The 15000-nt window shown below is 42.5% G+C and overlaps 1 protein-coding gene across 20 annotated transcripts in view; it reads left to right on the top strand.

Annotated features, from left to right (window-relative positions):
* Window positions 1-15000, top strand: part of hspg2 (heparan sulfate proteoglycan 2) — a 143088-nt gene that overhangs the window by 66909 nt on the left and 61179 nt on the right. For 15 of the 20 annotated variants that reach the window (XM_063208226.1, XM_063208225.1, XM_063208221.1 and 12 more), the window contains 9 exons: window positions 2230-2313; window positions 8645-8706; window positions 8911-8978; window positions 9289-9429; window positions 10863-11054; window positions 11487-11528; window positions 12609-12872; window positions 14285-14410; window positions 14901-14993. In XM_063208226.1, coding sequence (XP_063064296.1) covers window positions 2230-2313; window positions 8645-8706; window positions 8911-8978; window positions 9289-9429; window positions 10863-11054; window positions 11487-11528; window positions 12609-12872; window positions 14285-14410; window positions 14901-14993 — 1072 coding nt within the window. The remainder of the gene's footprint in view (window positions 1-2229; window positions 2314-8644; window positions 8707-8910; window positions 8979-9288; window positions 9430-10862; window positions 11055-11486; window positions 11529-12608; window positions 12873-14284; window positions 14411-14900; window positions 14994-15000) is intronic. The other 5 variants (XM_063208235.1, XM_063208234.1, XM_063208237.1 and 2 more) reach the window with 1 other exon arrangement.

Genomic DNA, 15000 nt, shown 5'->3' with positions numbered 1-15000 from the left:
TTTAGACTCATTGGCTTACTGCCACACTGCCTGCAACGGCTGCTTCCAAAGGGCTTTCACTCCATGCAGTGATTGGGGTTGTGAAAGACTGACTGAAAAGCCTAGGCTAGAGATGCACCAGATCCTGATTTTTAGGTAACATGCCGAATACCGGATCCATCGTTGGCCAGGGTTTATAAAGGTGGTAAGTGTCTTATTTTTCATGTTTTTCAAGTTAAAAGAGCAAGCATGTCGCTAAGCTAGAGAAAGTCAATGCATCCGTGTAGCATGCTACAATGATCCATTGACTTCTACTAGCTTAGCTACATACTCCCTCTTTTAACTTGTCTTAAAGCAAGACAACGTTTAACATGAAAAATAAGACACTTTACCACCTTCATAATCCCCAGCCAACGATTTTAGCTGTATTATGCCCCAAAATAGTGGCATACCCCTTTAAGCCTCTGATGTAAAGCCTTAACCTTCACTGCCCATGGCTGCCACAATCCCCAGCATCACAAGTTCTAATATGGGTAATTTCATATTCCAAGAACAATACACTACAGTATGCACAACACTATTTAGTAGCCGTGGTAGACCAAAAAGTGTTGTCTGTCAAATCCCTTGGCATGCAGCAGTATCTTACTAAAACCAATCAGTGCAATGAATAGGATAATGTATAGGATCTTCTTCACGATGATTAATCAGCCAGTCTTAGGAGCCTCAATTCGCCTTTGGCTAAGCCCCGCCCTCTTTAGTTACAGTTGCTAGGTCGGACAGATAAACTTTCAATGCTGAGATATCAACGTGATTTATGCAGTGACTGCAAATCGCAGCAGTTATTCACTCATAATAAATAAAAAGCGCATTCATAGTATTGTGAATATAAGTATTTATTTTCTGAGCGGTCATGCGATGCATCACAGCTGTTATGGGCTCTTCTATGGGTATCGATAGGCTACATTGTAACCAGCACCATGGTAAGCTGAGCTCGCATACTTTTGAGCCCTGACTCAAACTTGCTAGACGAAAACGAAATCACACAACTTAATGGCTGTAGTCATCTTCAAAGCTACCACAGCAATGTGTATCATTAACGTTTGGCGTTTATATCTTCAGTAGCTTAACAAAGTCACGTCCATAAGCTGCTAGTCAAAACACTGCCGTGACCTATAGTTAACTTTGCTAGCGGTGTTTCTTCATTAATTAGGTCAGAAATCCAAAATCCTACTCTGAAACAGGTTCGTGGTTTGCTTACAACCTTACTGAAAAGGGACATGAATGAGATGGTGTCATCATGATCGGAGCACACAAAGTATGTTTTTGATCCGTGTGCTTTCTAGTAGAGTGTGAGGCTGCCGATACCCTTCAAGCCAGCTGCTAGTAATATTAGTCCGGTTTTAGGTAAAGAGGAAAGTGATTACCACCTGTTACATCGCGGGGCGACTTGCACATTTGTCACAAATACCCCAGGCACAATTTCCAATCATATTTTAATAATAATACGACCGTATCTCGCTAACTACTTGAAAACATGCGATTTCAGCATTGAGTTCAATGGAGCGCTGTCAAAACTGTCCGAGGTCATCCTTTTGTTGCGCTGTGATTGGCCAAAAAGCACTTTAGGGCGGGCCTTAGCCAAAGGTGAGTTCAAAAGCTGTATGGATTTTGACTAGACCCACCGCCAGTGAATTTTAATAGGGGTGTCTGGGATAACTCTCTCTAGGCTAAGTTAAGCAGGGGTGGAAGAAAGTACTAAAGTTCAGTACGTAGTAAAAGTACCAATATCCTATGAAACTCTGTAAATTCACATAAGAATTTATTCCTTTGGACTTTCTTGCCCTTATTATATCGTGCCAGGGCAGTGAAGAGTGGGACTGGAAATGAATGGTAGAGAGATATGGGATATGACTGCAATATGCTTTAGGCCAGCCTTAAACCTGGGTCCCCATGGCTCATCATACAGGATTATAGCATGGGTGCATCATCACAACACACCTCAGCGTCCCCCATATTCAGTCATGAGTAGCGCATGCAAGTACACACAGGCACACACACACACACACATGCGTGCGCTCACACACACATATGCACGCGCTCTCTCTCTCACAGACACACACACACACACACACACACACACACACACACACACACACACACACACACACACACACACACACACACACACACACACACACACACACACACACACCCAGTGAGTTTCATGCCCTTATTTCTTGTCTCTTGCAGGCCCGCTATTGGCTGTTACCCGGGTAACGATGGTCAGCCTATCTGTGAATGCCCAACTGGTTACACTGGTCGCCGCTGCGAGAGGTGAGCTGCCTGAATAAGATACGATTTTTTTTAGTTGAGATCGGGGTTATGGGTGCGTTGCATCATCCCTGACCCAAGCTTGTTCCTCTGGAGAGGTACAGGCTCCCAGCATGTGTAGCTTGGTGTGGGGGCAGTGGTGTGCTTTAGCGCAACTGGGATGGGAGAAGCAAACCTCAGTGCCACCCATCCCAAAGTGTGAGAGAGGCCCAGGATTCCAATAGTTGCTGTATCATAGCTGATTGAATTTTTTGTAATATTACATGGGCCTCATTTGTGGCTTCGGTAGCTATTGTCAAGTGACGGTGCAAATAAAACACAGAGGGCTTGTGTTAGTCACATCGGTTTGGGAACTATTTTCCGGTGCGGAAAAACATAGCCGACACACACACCACAGAGCCTCATTGGGAAAACTCTGTTTCCCTCAACAAACCAGTGTGGCTATTCGCTATGCGTTGGTTGTATTTGTCCGCACCGGAAAATAGTTCCCAAACCGAAATGACCAAGTCAAGCCCTCCTTATTGATTTGCACTCGATGTGAATGTATAGTTCACAGAAAGTAATTGAAAAAAAAATCCATTAAATGAATTCACTTTGGCCAAAATCTTTTGATGGCGATGGCAGACAGCAGCTACTACAGTTACTATGCAAAGCCATGCTATGGTCAGTGCTGATAGATTCAGACAATGGCTGGGTGACCAGGAAAACGTTTTCACCCAATTATTTTAAGTTGAGGACCGAGGGCAGACCCTCAAATTGACATGGGGGTGGTGTATCCATTTAAATAAGCCCACCCACTTACCCACCCTTAGCTAGCGTATGAAATATAGTAGTAATTAAGCACACACACACAGAAAATAAAAAGGGCTGTTGGGTGGGGGGTTTGATAATCTATTGTTCTACTATTGTTCTTGAATTGGGTCTTGTATCATAATATGTAAGGAAAGTGTTCCAAGTTCTCTCAAATCTCTGCATGGAATCATGTGCGTTTTCCACAAATGTTTATAGTGTAGCATGGTAACACATTGAGTGGGTTTATTGAATTAAAGAGGGATTTTTTTTCTTCCAGTAAAATACATTAACAGAAGTTCCATTACATGCACTTGCAATTTCTTCACTCACACTTTGCAGATGTCCTTGCTTTGTTTCATCAGTGAAACCAAGATGGGTTACATTCTTGTTCACAGAAACATCTCCTTTTGGTCTTATGGTTTTGAGATGCCAGCTCATTTTGGATATGTGTATTGCGTCATGATGCACATATACTGTATACCTTATGATTGTATTTGGTTGAAAATGGTGCAGATTGGTGGGTGAGCTTCTTGAGTTTTGCTGAGAGCCTCCTCTTCTTCAGTGTCTCTATGCTTCTCTATTTCCTTGTTCTGCTCTTGCGCTTCAATTCTGCTTTCATCTCTGCTGCCCTGTGCTCTGCGCTCCGAGTTGTGCTTTAGTACACGAGATGTGGCATTAGGGGGCTGACATGGTCAGTGTTTATGCCTGTTGTGTTTCCACACACTAGATCTTAAGGCATAAATGGCATGGTGGCAAAGAGTATTTGGAATAGCTTTGGAAACTTTGCTACTCTATTTGAGTGCAAAGGCAGTTGGGTGTATGGAGGGGAAGTTACTGTACATGGATGGTGTGTTGAGTTGACCTGATGTTTGGCTCTTGACATTTGAAACCGAGCAGGCGGTCTGCTGACACCTGTGGAGATTTCTACCTGGAGGGGCTCTTGCCCGCCGACTGTGAGGATGGTAGTGGTGCCCGCGCTACCGGCATTGAGGAGACCACTCCACCCCTGGCTGGACGCATCGTACTTTCCACAACACTTCGCAACTTCCCTGTCACACCTCAACCTCATCGTCCAATTAGTCTCACTCGCAGCGCTCCGCAGTTCACCCCGAGCCGGCACACCAGGGAGCGAAGCCTAGACCACTTCTTACGGCACTATTTGGACCGTTTCAACATACGATTGGTCATGCTTGAGGGGAACACCCTTGATATGAAAGACAGTCTGAAGGTTTTGAGCAAACAGCAGCAGCAGCTGAATGTTCAACTTGGACAGCTGCAGGGTCTGATAGCGACTGGTCATGCAACAGAGAGAGTGGAGATATTATCTAGGAACTACAGCAATATGGAGACTCGACTGAACCGTTTGGAAGACAGACTGGAGATTTTAATAGATGGATTCACTGCTTTGGCACAGGAAATCAACAAGATCAAGCGAAGTAGGCACATATCTCGCTCCACACAAGAGGGTCGAGGGTTGCCCATAAGTACTGCTATCCCCAGACTCACCACTTTGTCCAGACCTACCACCAGACCACACAGGAGGACTACAGTTTTTAGCAGAATATTTGTAACCCCTGTTATTTCAAAAGTACCTGTTCCCAGAAGTATACCCACACCAGCTACAAGGAGGTCTAATCCAATGTCTACTTCAAAACCACAGAAAAAGTCTGCAGACAATCGGAAGGTCAAAGAATCAGTCCCATCCCTTGTCAAAGATGAAACCAAAAATACTAATAGCTCAAAGAAAGATAAATCCAAATCACAAACCCCTAAGAAAAATACACAGCGAACAGTCATTGGAGCTCAGTCAAAAATGTCAAAGGTCTCTTATAAAGAAGCACCAGTCATCAAAAATGAGAGTAGGAACTCACAAGGGGCAGAACTCCAAATGAAAACAGTTTTTCAAGTCCAATCTCCATCTCGCAAGATAAAGCCTCCAGTCAAAAAGGCAACAAACCCTTCCACCAAGCCTAAGGTGGCCAAGAGGGAGCACCAGCCCGCTGCCCAACCTTCCAAGAAATCAAAAGAAACCAACAAAAATGGTCAACAGTCTGCATCTAACACTGCTGTCCAAAATAAGAGACAACAAACATTTGCTAGCAAAGTTCCAACCCAAGCAAAAAATAGTCCCCAACCAAAAGGGAAGACTGCTGAACAAAATAAGAAAGACACCAAACCAGAATCTAAGATTATAGGCCCAAACAAGAAGCAGCAGCAACCACAGGCCAGAACCTCTACGCAAGCAAAAAAGGGTCACCAATCAGAAATCAGTTCTCCTAGACAAAATAAGAAAGATGGCAAATCAACAGCCAAACCTCCTAGACAAAACAAGAAAGTATCACCAGTCACCAAGGCTCCTAGTCGAAGTAAGAAAAACCCATCAATTAGTAAGGCCATAAGTCCAGGTAAGAAAGCCCCATCTGCTCCCAAGGTTCACAGCCAAGATGACATACGTTCCCCATCAGCAGATAATGGCCAAAGACAAACCAAGAAAGAGCCTCGCTCAGGTCTAAAGTCATCAAGGCTGATTAAGGAAGAGAGCCCATCTGGACCATCTGGCACGGCTAAAAAACAGCACCATCCTGCAAACAAGGGATCTAGTCTGACAAAGAGTAGCCAGAAATTAATGGGGAATCCTTCGAGTCAAAACAAAAAAGAGCCCCAGTCAAGAGCAAAGACTGCTAAGCAGGAGAGGGTAGAGAAACAAACAGCAACAAGAGGTTCCAGTCAAACAGATAAAGAGAAGAAACCAGCTGTTAAGTCACCCAGACAAAACAAGAGAGACCACACACAGCATTCAAAGAGAACTAATAAAGAGGATATAGGTGGTGGAGGGCTGGCGCGTCACAGGGATCCGACAGAGTTAGTCATTAGAAAACCTTCTCCTAAAAATGGCAAAGGCAACACATCAAAATCATATCAATTAGATAGTCCTCTTCACAATGGCCCTGCTGAATCAAAACAAAAAACAAGCCCAAGGGAAACAGCCCCGAAATCCCCTTCTTCATACAACCCCCTCAGGGAGTCTAACACCAAAGTCAAACTTAATCCTGACAACAGGCAACACTCTCATCCACAGTCTAGTGCCCTAGACCTTCTCAGTATTCTCCAGGGGAATTACAAAGGCAGCAAGAAGGAACCCTCAAATGTTGAGCTACACATAGTTCTGGGAAGACTTGCCGTGCCCATTAAAATAATTCCAGATCCTGAATAAAGACTATGTCCCATGGGATAGTATGAAGGTGTGAATTCACGAAAAGCAGTATTTTTGACAAACTTCATTACAAGGGAAGGATTGCTTTTTGTGCAATCGGGACTTTGCTGACTGTGATGCTGACCATCTCTTACTATCTCTAAAAGACACACATCAGTGTTCCATATTATAAAATGCCCCATACTAAATAACAAATAATTTGCATTTTAGTGATAATTCATTTTTATTTATTAGTTTCAATGTATTGTACAATGTGGCAGGACCATTGTCTCCCTGTAAATGTCTTTGGTATTACTTTCTTGAAACTGATTTTCTTGAAACTGCCAGTCCAAACATGTTCTTTGTTTCACTGTGCACAATTTAATGTAGGAATAGAATGGGATACGTTTTGTTACGAATACATTTTTCACACACAGTATGAGCTTAAGTAAATTTCAGAAAAGCGGGGCAATTATGGTCACACCACAGCCAATGGTAAACATCACAACAGTGTCTAAAGTAGAGCAAACTGCCAGGAGCAGTTAATCTTAAATCTTTCAGTTTTTGAGATGATAAATGTGATTTTAGATTCATGTCATCTGTATGTGTACACATGGACATTTGCTGACACTCCAACAACATGTCTGTATATATGACGAAGCTACGGGACATGTAGTGTCTTTTTGAATATTGCTATGGACTACCTCAAGGACAAAAAGATTGAAGAACATTATGTTTTACAATGTACAAAGATGGACAGACGTACATCCTTTTTTGGATACATGGATGGATATTTATGGTAAATGTTGTACATTTTCCCCAAGAGCTATTGTTACTGTCTCTGGAGAAAAAAAATATATTAATATGTAGTTTCTTAAAATTATATGTGTAGTACAGTAAACATGCTTTAATTATGTAACATTTCACTTTGCTAAAAATACACTGTATATGCTGGAATTGACCAATTCTTAAGTGCAATATTTTAAATACATTTTAAGGCTTGGATTTTGTCAAAATGAAAGATATTTAAATGGCCGTCTATTATAGTAGTATAGTATTATAGTAATATAGTTTGTTTTGAATGTTCCCGTCATTTTGTTGCTAACTGAATTGCTTCCTGCGTTGCTGGCCATGCATGTGCACTGGCAATTATTATTCCGACTACTCTTATCATGCATTAGCGAGCCATAATATTGCTTTAATAAAAACAATAACAGTAACCATGACAACTGTAATCAGTATCTCAAGTCAGTTGTAAAGTTGTGAAGTGTCCTCTATGTGTGGAGGCTGCTCTGGCTGGACATCTCTGGAGCTGGCAGTGAGCAGGTAAGACTCTGACGACCACTGCAGAACGCCCTCTTCGCCCAGAGCAGCTCTGAGAATAGGGGAATAGGCCTGCTTGGGTGCTGAGACTTTCTAGCTCTGAAGTTCCTGGTACATAGTGTTGCTTTGCAGCATCGTGTCCCCTTGCTTCTTTTGCTTAATGTTGCCTTTCTTCTTTTGCTTCAGACCCTTGGTGCTGTTTGTCATTGTCATGCGTTTGGATGGTCTTACTGTGACAGCTGTGTGTACACTACAGTACAGTGTGATTGGAATGATTGTTTCAACATGTGCAACATGTTGAGCAGCCCATGGCTCTCCCTGCTGGGTGACCATGGGCACACTCTATGTCCCTTTGCCGTTTCCTAAAGGGTGACCTCTTGAATGATATGCTGTAGAGAATGAACTGTTGTTAGTCTGTGCCTCACACACACGTATGCACGCACACCGCACACATTCATGAACCTGCACGCACACACACATGCACGCACGCACGCACGCACGCACGCACGCACGCACGCACGCACGCGCGCACACACACGCACACACACACAAACACACACACACACACACACACACACACACACACACACACACACACACACACACACACACACACACACACACACACACACACACACACACACACACACACACACACACACACACACACACACACACACACACACACACACAAACACACATGCAGCAGTTTCTCTTACATCTTGTGCTGCTTACTCTTAAAAGAGTAAGTGATGGGTACCAGTAGGATATGAAATGGGGATTTTCATTGTTGGCTTCATGAAGCTGGTTTGCAAGGGTTTCTCCATTTGGTTTAGAACATTTCTTCTGGAATGCTTTTTTCCCTCTGGTTTGTGAGTCTCATTCATGTGCTTGACATGCATACATTTGCTCTCAAAGCCAAATGCTCGGACATGTTGGGCAATATGTCTTTCAATATTCACATTATTACACTGTTCATCACTAAGAACGTGACGTGACATTAACAAAAATGTGTTGTTTTTAAAGCTGTGCACCAGGATATAATGGAAACCCCCTCAGTGGACGAAGCTGTTCACGAGAAACTCCCGGTAAGTGCATCATGTGCTCTTTTGTTGTCTAATGTAATTACAACACTCGTTGTATGATATTACACAGTTGAAGCCATGTAGTACACAGTAGTGTTGTAATTACATTTGTAAGAGTACTTCTACTTATATTTTATACAACACTAATTTGGTTGTTAACTGAATGATGTCTTGTCCTGTCTGATGTCTACGAAATGATCCATACAGGAAACTGCTACCAGTGTGATGAGCGAGGAAGTGAGGGCTGCAGTGGAAACGGGGTCTGCCGTTGCAAGGCAAGAGGATCATGAAAGAGTCTTTTAATTGCATTTCATTTTTAGACCTTCTCAATCAGCGGTGAACCGTGTTATTACACTGAAACATTGCAGGCCAGTTAAACATAACAATATGCTTAAGTTGCCCTGCTGCCTTACGTTTGTAAGTTAACTCAACTAGAGACTGAACTCAACTCAAGGCTTTCTCAAGTGGAGTTAACTTACAAAAGGCAGCAGGGCAACTCAATTTTTCATGTTTAACTGGCCTCGATGTTTTACATTGTAAGTGTGCAATGTAGTTAAGTGTGACTGTTTATATGTGTGCTTTCAGATGAATGTGGAGGGACCATACTGTTCAAGCTGTAAATTCAACAGCTTCCATCTGAGCGAGCTGAACAAAGATGGCTGCCTGTCCTGTTTCTGCATGGGCGTGGTGCAGAAATGCACCAGCTCCAACTACTACAGAGATGTGGTATGAGTTTGGATAGAATACAGTAATGATAATTATAATTGCGGTAAAATACCAAAACAAATCTTTAAAGGAGCATAGTGAATGCAAGGGTATGTACACCACGTTCCACATTATTACGCAACTGACATTTTTCGCTGTTTCCCCAAATAATCAATGCAAATGACAGTCGTCATAATTTTCAAGTCATCAGCCATTAGAGTACAATTAAAACGTTTTTGAATGAACCTTCCAATGATAACGGTATTTTTTTAAGTAATAAAAAACTTAAAATGCTCTGTTCCACATTATTACGCAAAGTAGTTTTGTAGTGTTGTAATCCAAATTTCTTTCTTTGTTTCCCATTTACATCAACACAGTTGGATTTTTGTACCTTCTAAATTACATTTCAATGTTCAATACTTGATGATAACCTCTTTGTCTTAGTAACTGGAATGCTGCCTTTAACATTGAAGTCAATGGCAGGGCATTGCATGGGAGTTATGGAAGCCCAGATATCCTTGATGCTTTGCTCTCAGCTGTTTTTGTTTGTTTGGTCTGGTGACCCACACTTCACTCTTCAATATACCCATAGATTTCCATGCCACGTTTAGGTGCTTTGGTGGTATCGACATTTTAACTCACCAGACATAAAACCCCATTGAAAATGAATGGGATTTTATGTCTGGTGAGTTAGAATGTCATCATCTCCAAAGCACCTAAACGTGGCATGGCATGGAAATCTACGGGTATATTGAAGAGTGAAGTGTGGGTCACCCGACCAAACAAACAAAAACAGCTGAGATCAAAGCATCAAGGATATCTGGGCTTCCATAACTTCAATATTAAATGCAGCATTCCAGTTACAGCTTATAGCAAAGTTTTGAACATTGAAATGTATTGAAGGTACCAAATGCCAACTGTTTTGATGTACCGGTAAATGGGAAAAAAAGAAAGAAATTTGGATTACAACACTACAAAACTGTTTTGCGTAATCAATTGGAACAGAGCATTTTGGGCATTTTAAGTTTTTTATTATTTTAAAAAATACCGTTGTCATTGGAAGGTTCATTCAAAAACGTTTAAAATTGTACTCTAATGGCTGATGACTTGAAAAATATGACGACTGTCATTTCTATTGATTATTTGGGAAAACGGCAAAAAATGTCATTTGCGTAATAATGTGGAACGCGGTGTAGATCTGTAACAGGTGTCTGCACGGTGTAATATTTTTCAGCAATTTCTTTCCAGAATTCATGCTGCCCATTCAAAAATGTTACCTTTTTCATAAAATACCTTCACCATCAAATTGTAAATATTCATTATGTCTGGGTAAATTCCCCCTTTTCATACATGTCATTTTGAATTTCCAGAAATAGACATTTTTAGCTACAAAGCTTACTGTACTTTGGTCATATGAGTCAAAAGCTAACCTAAATACATATTGGTCTGTCTAGGTGTCCACCTCCTTCACGCCAGGAAACTTCCAAGGCTTCTCTCTGGTCAACCGGCAGGGCAGCACCCTCATCACTAGCGGCTTCAGTGTGGAGTTGTCCACAGAGGGCACCCGCCTCTCCTACAGTCATCTGCAGCACTTGAGCCAGGAGCCACACTACTGGCAGCTGCCTGGAAACTACAAAGGAGACAAGGTAGTGTTCACAGCAGCTACTGCCACATCCAGCAATATTATACCCCACCCTGCCCTCCCTGTTCTTTTTGTCCTGGTGTCTTTCTTTTCTTTTCTTTTCTTTTCTTTTCTTTTCTTTTCTTTTCTTTTCTTTTCTTTTCTTTTCTTTTCTTTTCTTTCTGTGTCTCTCATTTGCCATTCTTCTCATGTGCCTTCCCCTCTGATCTTTGCATTGTGTATGAGAGAGTCTCCAAGTCTTAGAGGGCAGACAAAAGCAGTTTGGAGATTCATTGTTTGGGACTCTATGGTTGTCTTGAAGTGGGAGTGAAGTTCTCCTTTGGGGTCTGTCAAAAGTGACTTGACACGTCAACAGGTTTCAGTGAATCGCGCTGTTGCAGATGTTTCTGCTTGAAACTCCAGTAACCGTGACTGCATTGTATCTTAACAATTTTAGGATGGAATCAAAAAATTGGCTCGACAGAAGCGAGCACCACAGGTAAAATGGTCTGCATGTGTATGTCACGAGTCGTGTGTATGTAACGAGTGTGTGTTTATTTGCTCGATTACTTCCTCGTGAGCCAATTCCACTGACATTGACCACTTACTCCACTCTTGGAATGACTGATACAGTTGCCTGGCCATACCGGTTTGCTAGAATATCAACATTTGTGATTTCAGCTTTGAAGTGGTTTTGAGGTGTTTATTGAAGGTGAACAAAACACAACTCACAACAACTAATAGTGTGATATTTGGGCCTCTATACCTCCACTCACCAAAGAGTTGTAACAGCCCACATAACTGCATGTCCTGTAAGTAGTAAAAATACAATGTTAAACACAACCTGTCTAATCCTTACATGCATCCAGTTAAGAAATTGCAGCTGTGGTGGCCCTGCCATGGTCAAAGGGTAGGGCACTGGGATAGACAAAAGTCTACTTACCTCAGTAAATCTGCATTTCATACTCTCTCTCAATAAATTACCCATGTCCCTATCCTACCTGGTTACTCCATCTCCATTTGAACCTCCAGACTGTAGAACCAATATAAAATTTTGAAAAAGGAACTGCAGTGAAAAGTTACTCCATTTAGGTCCCTCTTCTATATTGTTTTCCTTTGATAATTCAACACCACACTCCTCAGGTGGCCTCTGTGCCATAACAGCACAGGATAACACTTCATTTTAAGGGTTCACTGTTACTGTGCACTACACAGTAAAGTTGCATAGCTGGTGTAAGTAGTGTACTTACCTAATGTATTTGTCTGTTTATACATACCATAATTATAATGAAATAGGAGTTTATTTAAAGAAAAACAAACTTTGCCAAAGCGCTGAATTCATCTAGGGAAGCCCAAGGCACCATACTGGTGGTGAATGAATCAGTGCTCACACTTTTAGGTGTTATTAGTTGTTATGCACCAATTATTCCACTGTACATATTGAGGTAAGTACACTGTAACAGTGACCCCTTAAAATGTGCTACCCACCTTAGCATGACTCATGAGCATGACAAACCTCACCAAACCCTCACCCCGCACCCCCATACTCTGGCGTAACCTTCACTACTGCCCTCCCCAGTGGCCTGTGGAGGCGGCACATCTGCAGGAGGATGAGATTTGGGCTCTCCTCTCCAACTTCTCCGGCCACTCACAGCCTCCATCCCATATCTCCTCCTACTCCTCCTACTCCTCCTCCAAGCGGGGGGAGCCGAGTGTCCATCACACCTCCCACAGCTCAGGCTCAAGGACAGGCCCCTCAGGTGTCTCCTCTGGCCGCAAGAAAGCCGTAGGAGGAGCTCCTGGTACTTCGGGTCAGCCCCAGAAAACAGAGCTCCTTGCACAGGTATCCAATTTCCCAAAAGACACTCGATTCTCAGACTGTGGTGTACTCAGTCAGGAAGGCAAACTCAATGACGTACTTCATTCAGTAATAGTGTTGTAGGAACCCCTTAAAAATGAGATTCGTCATCTCAAGGGGCCTATGCTTGCAAACAAATAAATACAAATAAATAAACATCATTGCGCCAATATGGAAGTCGATCTTGGAATCAGAAGTGCACATGTTGCAATATAATACTATTATACTATTATACTACTATACTACTACTATACTATAGTCTCTATGGCTGAGGTGCTCCTGAGCATGGCGCCTAACCTCACATTGTTGCAGGTGTCTGTATCCATTGCCATGTACCTAAATAACTGTTAGTCTATTTGGACAAAATCTAAGTGTTATATAAAGAAATATGTGTGCAGAAATCCCTCACTCGCTAACCGTGTGTGTGTGTTGCGTGTGGGTGCGTTGCGTGTGTGCGTGCGTGTGTGTGTCTGTGTCTGTGTAAGTCTGTGCGTGTGCGTGCGTGCATGCGTGCGTGGATGTGTATGAGGAGACTTCAGATTTGTCTGTGCTCAGGTACACATAGAGTCAGCACACAGAGACATGTATTGCAAGTGTTGCTGCTTCAAGTTAGGGGTTGTAGTAGCTCTACTGTGACTTGTGTTTTGTCCTTTGGGTCTCAGGCAGTGAGTGTGCATGTTGGGAAATACCTGGATTTGTGGCCACCTGTCTGATCTGTGATTTAGCACCTGCACAGCACACTGGAGTTAATGATCAAGCAGCCATGAGTTAAAGTTTAATCCAGTTTAAAGTGTGACAACGTGAGTCATCAGGTGTGGTATGTCTGGGCACATATTGCTTAGGGAGGGGAATTAGAGGTTGGATGGCTGTGCAAGATTATGCCGACCGCAGTGCATTAAAAAATAATGCAATATATTTTATTGCTTGGGTATTATTGTACTTTGTACTACCACCCACACTGTGAGTGCTGCTTCTATGTACAGTATGTCATTTGTAATGTGTTTTGGATAAAAGTGTATACTGAATGCAATATAAAGAAGAGTATTCGAGGCTTCCAATGATAGTAGTCTATCAAAAAGCAATTATGACCAATAATGTCTCTTCTGAAGCTTCGAGAAATGGACTTTGCTACTACGTAATGGTAATATGGGAAGTATGAGGACTTCAATCTTGTTAAAGCAGACGCAGTGAGAACAATAAACGGCTCTGGCCAGCATAGGTAGTCTGGAATGGACTCTACAGTAGATACTGTAGTAGGTATTCAAGAATGGAGTCTCTCTCACCACCCCTTCCTGCTGCTTTCATTGTCTTCTGTGCTTGAACACCTTGCTGCTGTCTCTTTCCCTTCTTTTTTTATCTTCCTTTTCCCCTCCATCCCTCCTTCGCCACTGGGCCAGTCTTCCCCCGGGCACCAAAGGTTGGCTTCCAACACCAGGATCGCTCCTGGCACCGACACAGGTGCTGGGGCCTTATCACAGGAAATGCTTTTCTGGCGGCTGCCCGAGGTCTACAGAGGGGACCAGGTAACCCAAACAACTGGTGCATGTTAGACCAACCCTCCCGCAAGAGCCTACAGCACCACCGTGAGGCCAGTCTGTTAGCTAGCACATGTCAGCACCAACTAGCTTGTGTAGGAAATGTCTGGCTGAAACGAATCTGAGGGCAGCAGGCCATTTCTGATGAACATATGTAGATGATGAGGAGATCTAAAGGTGTTTTTAAGTATAGTATTTTCCATCGGTATTAGTTGTTGGGTACCGTAAATAAGAAGCTGTTTTAATATTGTATTTGGATGTTTTCATACCGTACATACCAGCATACTACAAAAATTGTTTTGGACAACTGCTTTTGATGGCAAACACTACTCTGTATATTGTTGGTACAATATTTTGCTGTATTATTCTTTCTATACTATGTTGTTTACTGTCACTTTGTTTATTTTAAAATTTCCGACATCGTTTCCATTTTGGGTGAAAATGTGTGTATGTTCTTGTATCCTGTCCTCTTGCTCAGGTTGGTTCATATGGTGGAAAGCTCAAGTACATCATTTCATATGTGGCTGGACAGAGAGGGACACCTATTGATGACGTTGATGTTCAAATTATTGTGAGTA

This window comes from Engraulis encrasicolus, chromosome 10 (genome assembly GCF_034702125.1).
Source record: "Engraulis encrasicolus isolate BLACKSEA-1 chromosome 10, IST_EnEncr_1.0, whole genome shotgun sequence".
NCBI lineage: Eukaryota > Metazoa > Chordata > Actinopteri > Clupeiformes > Engraulidae > Engraulis > Engraulis encrasicolus.
The sequence above is the reverse complement of the archived record's forward strand: the minus strand, read 5'-3'. Positions and strand labels throughout refer to the sequence as shown.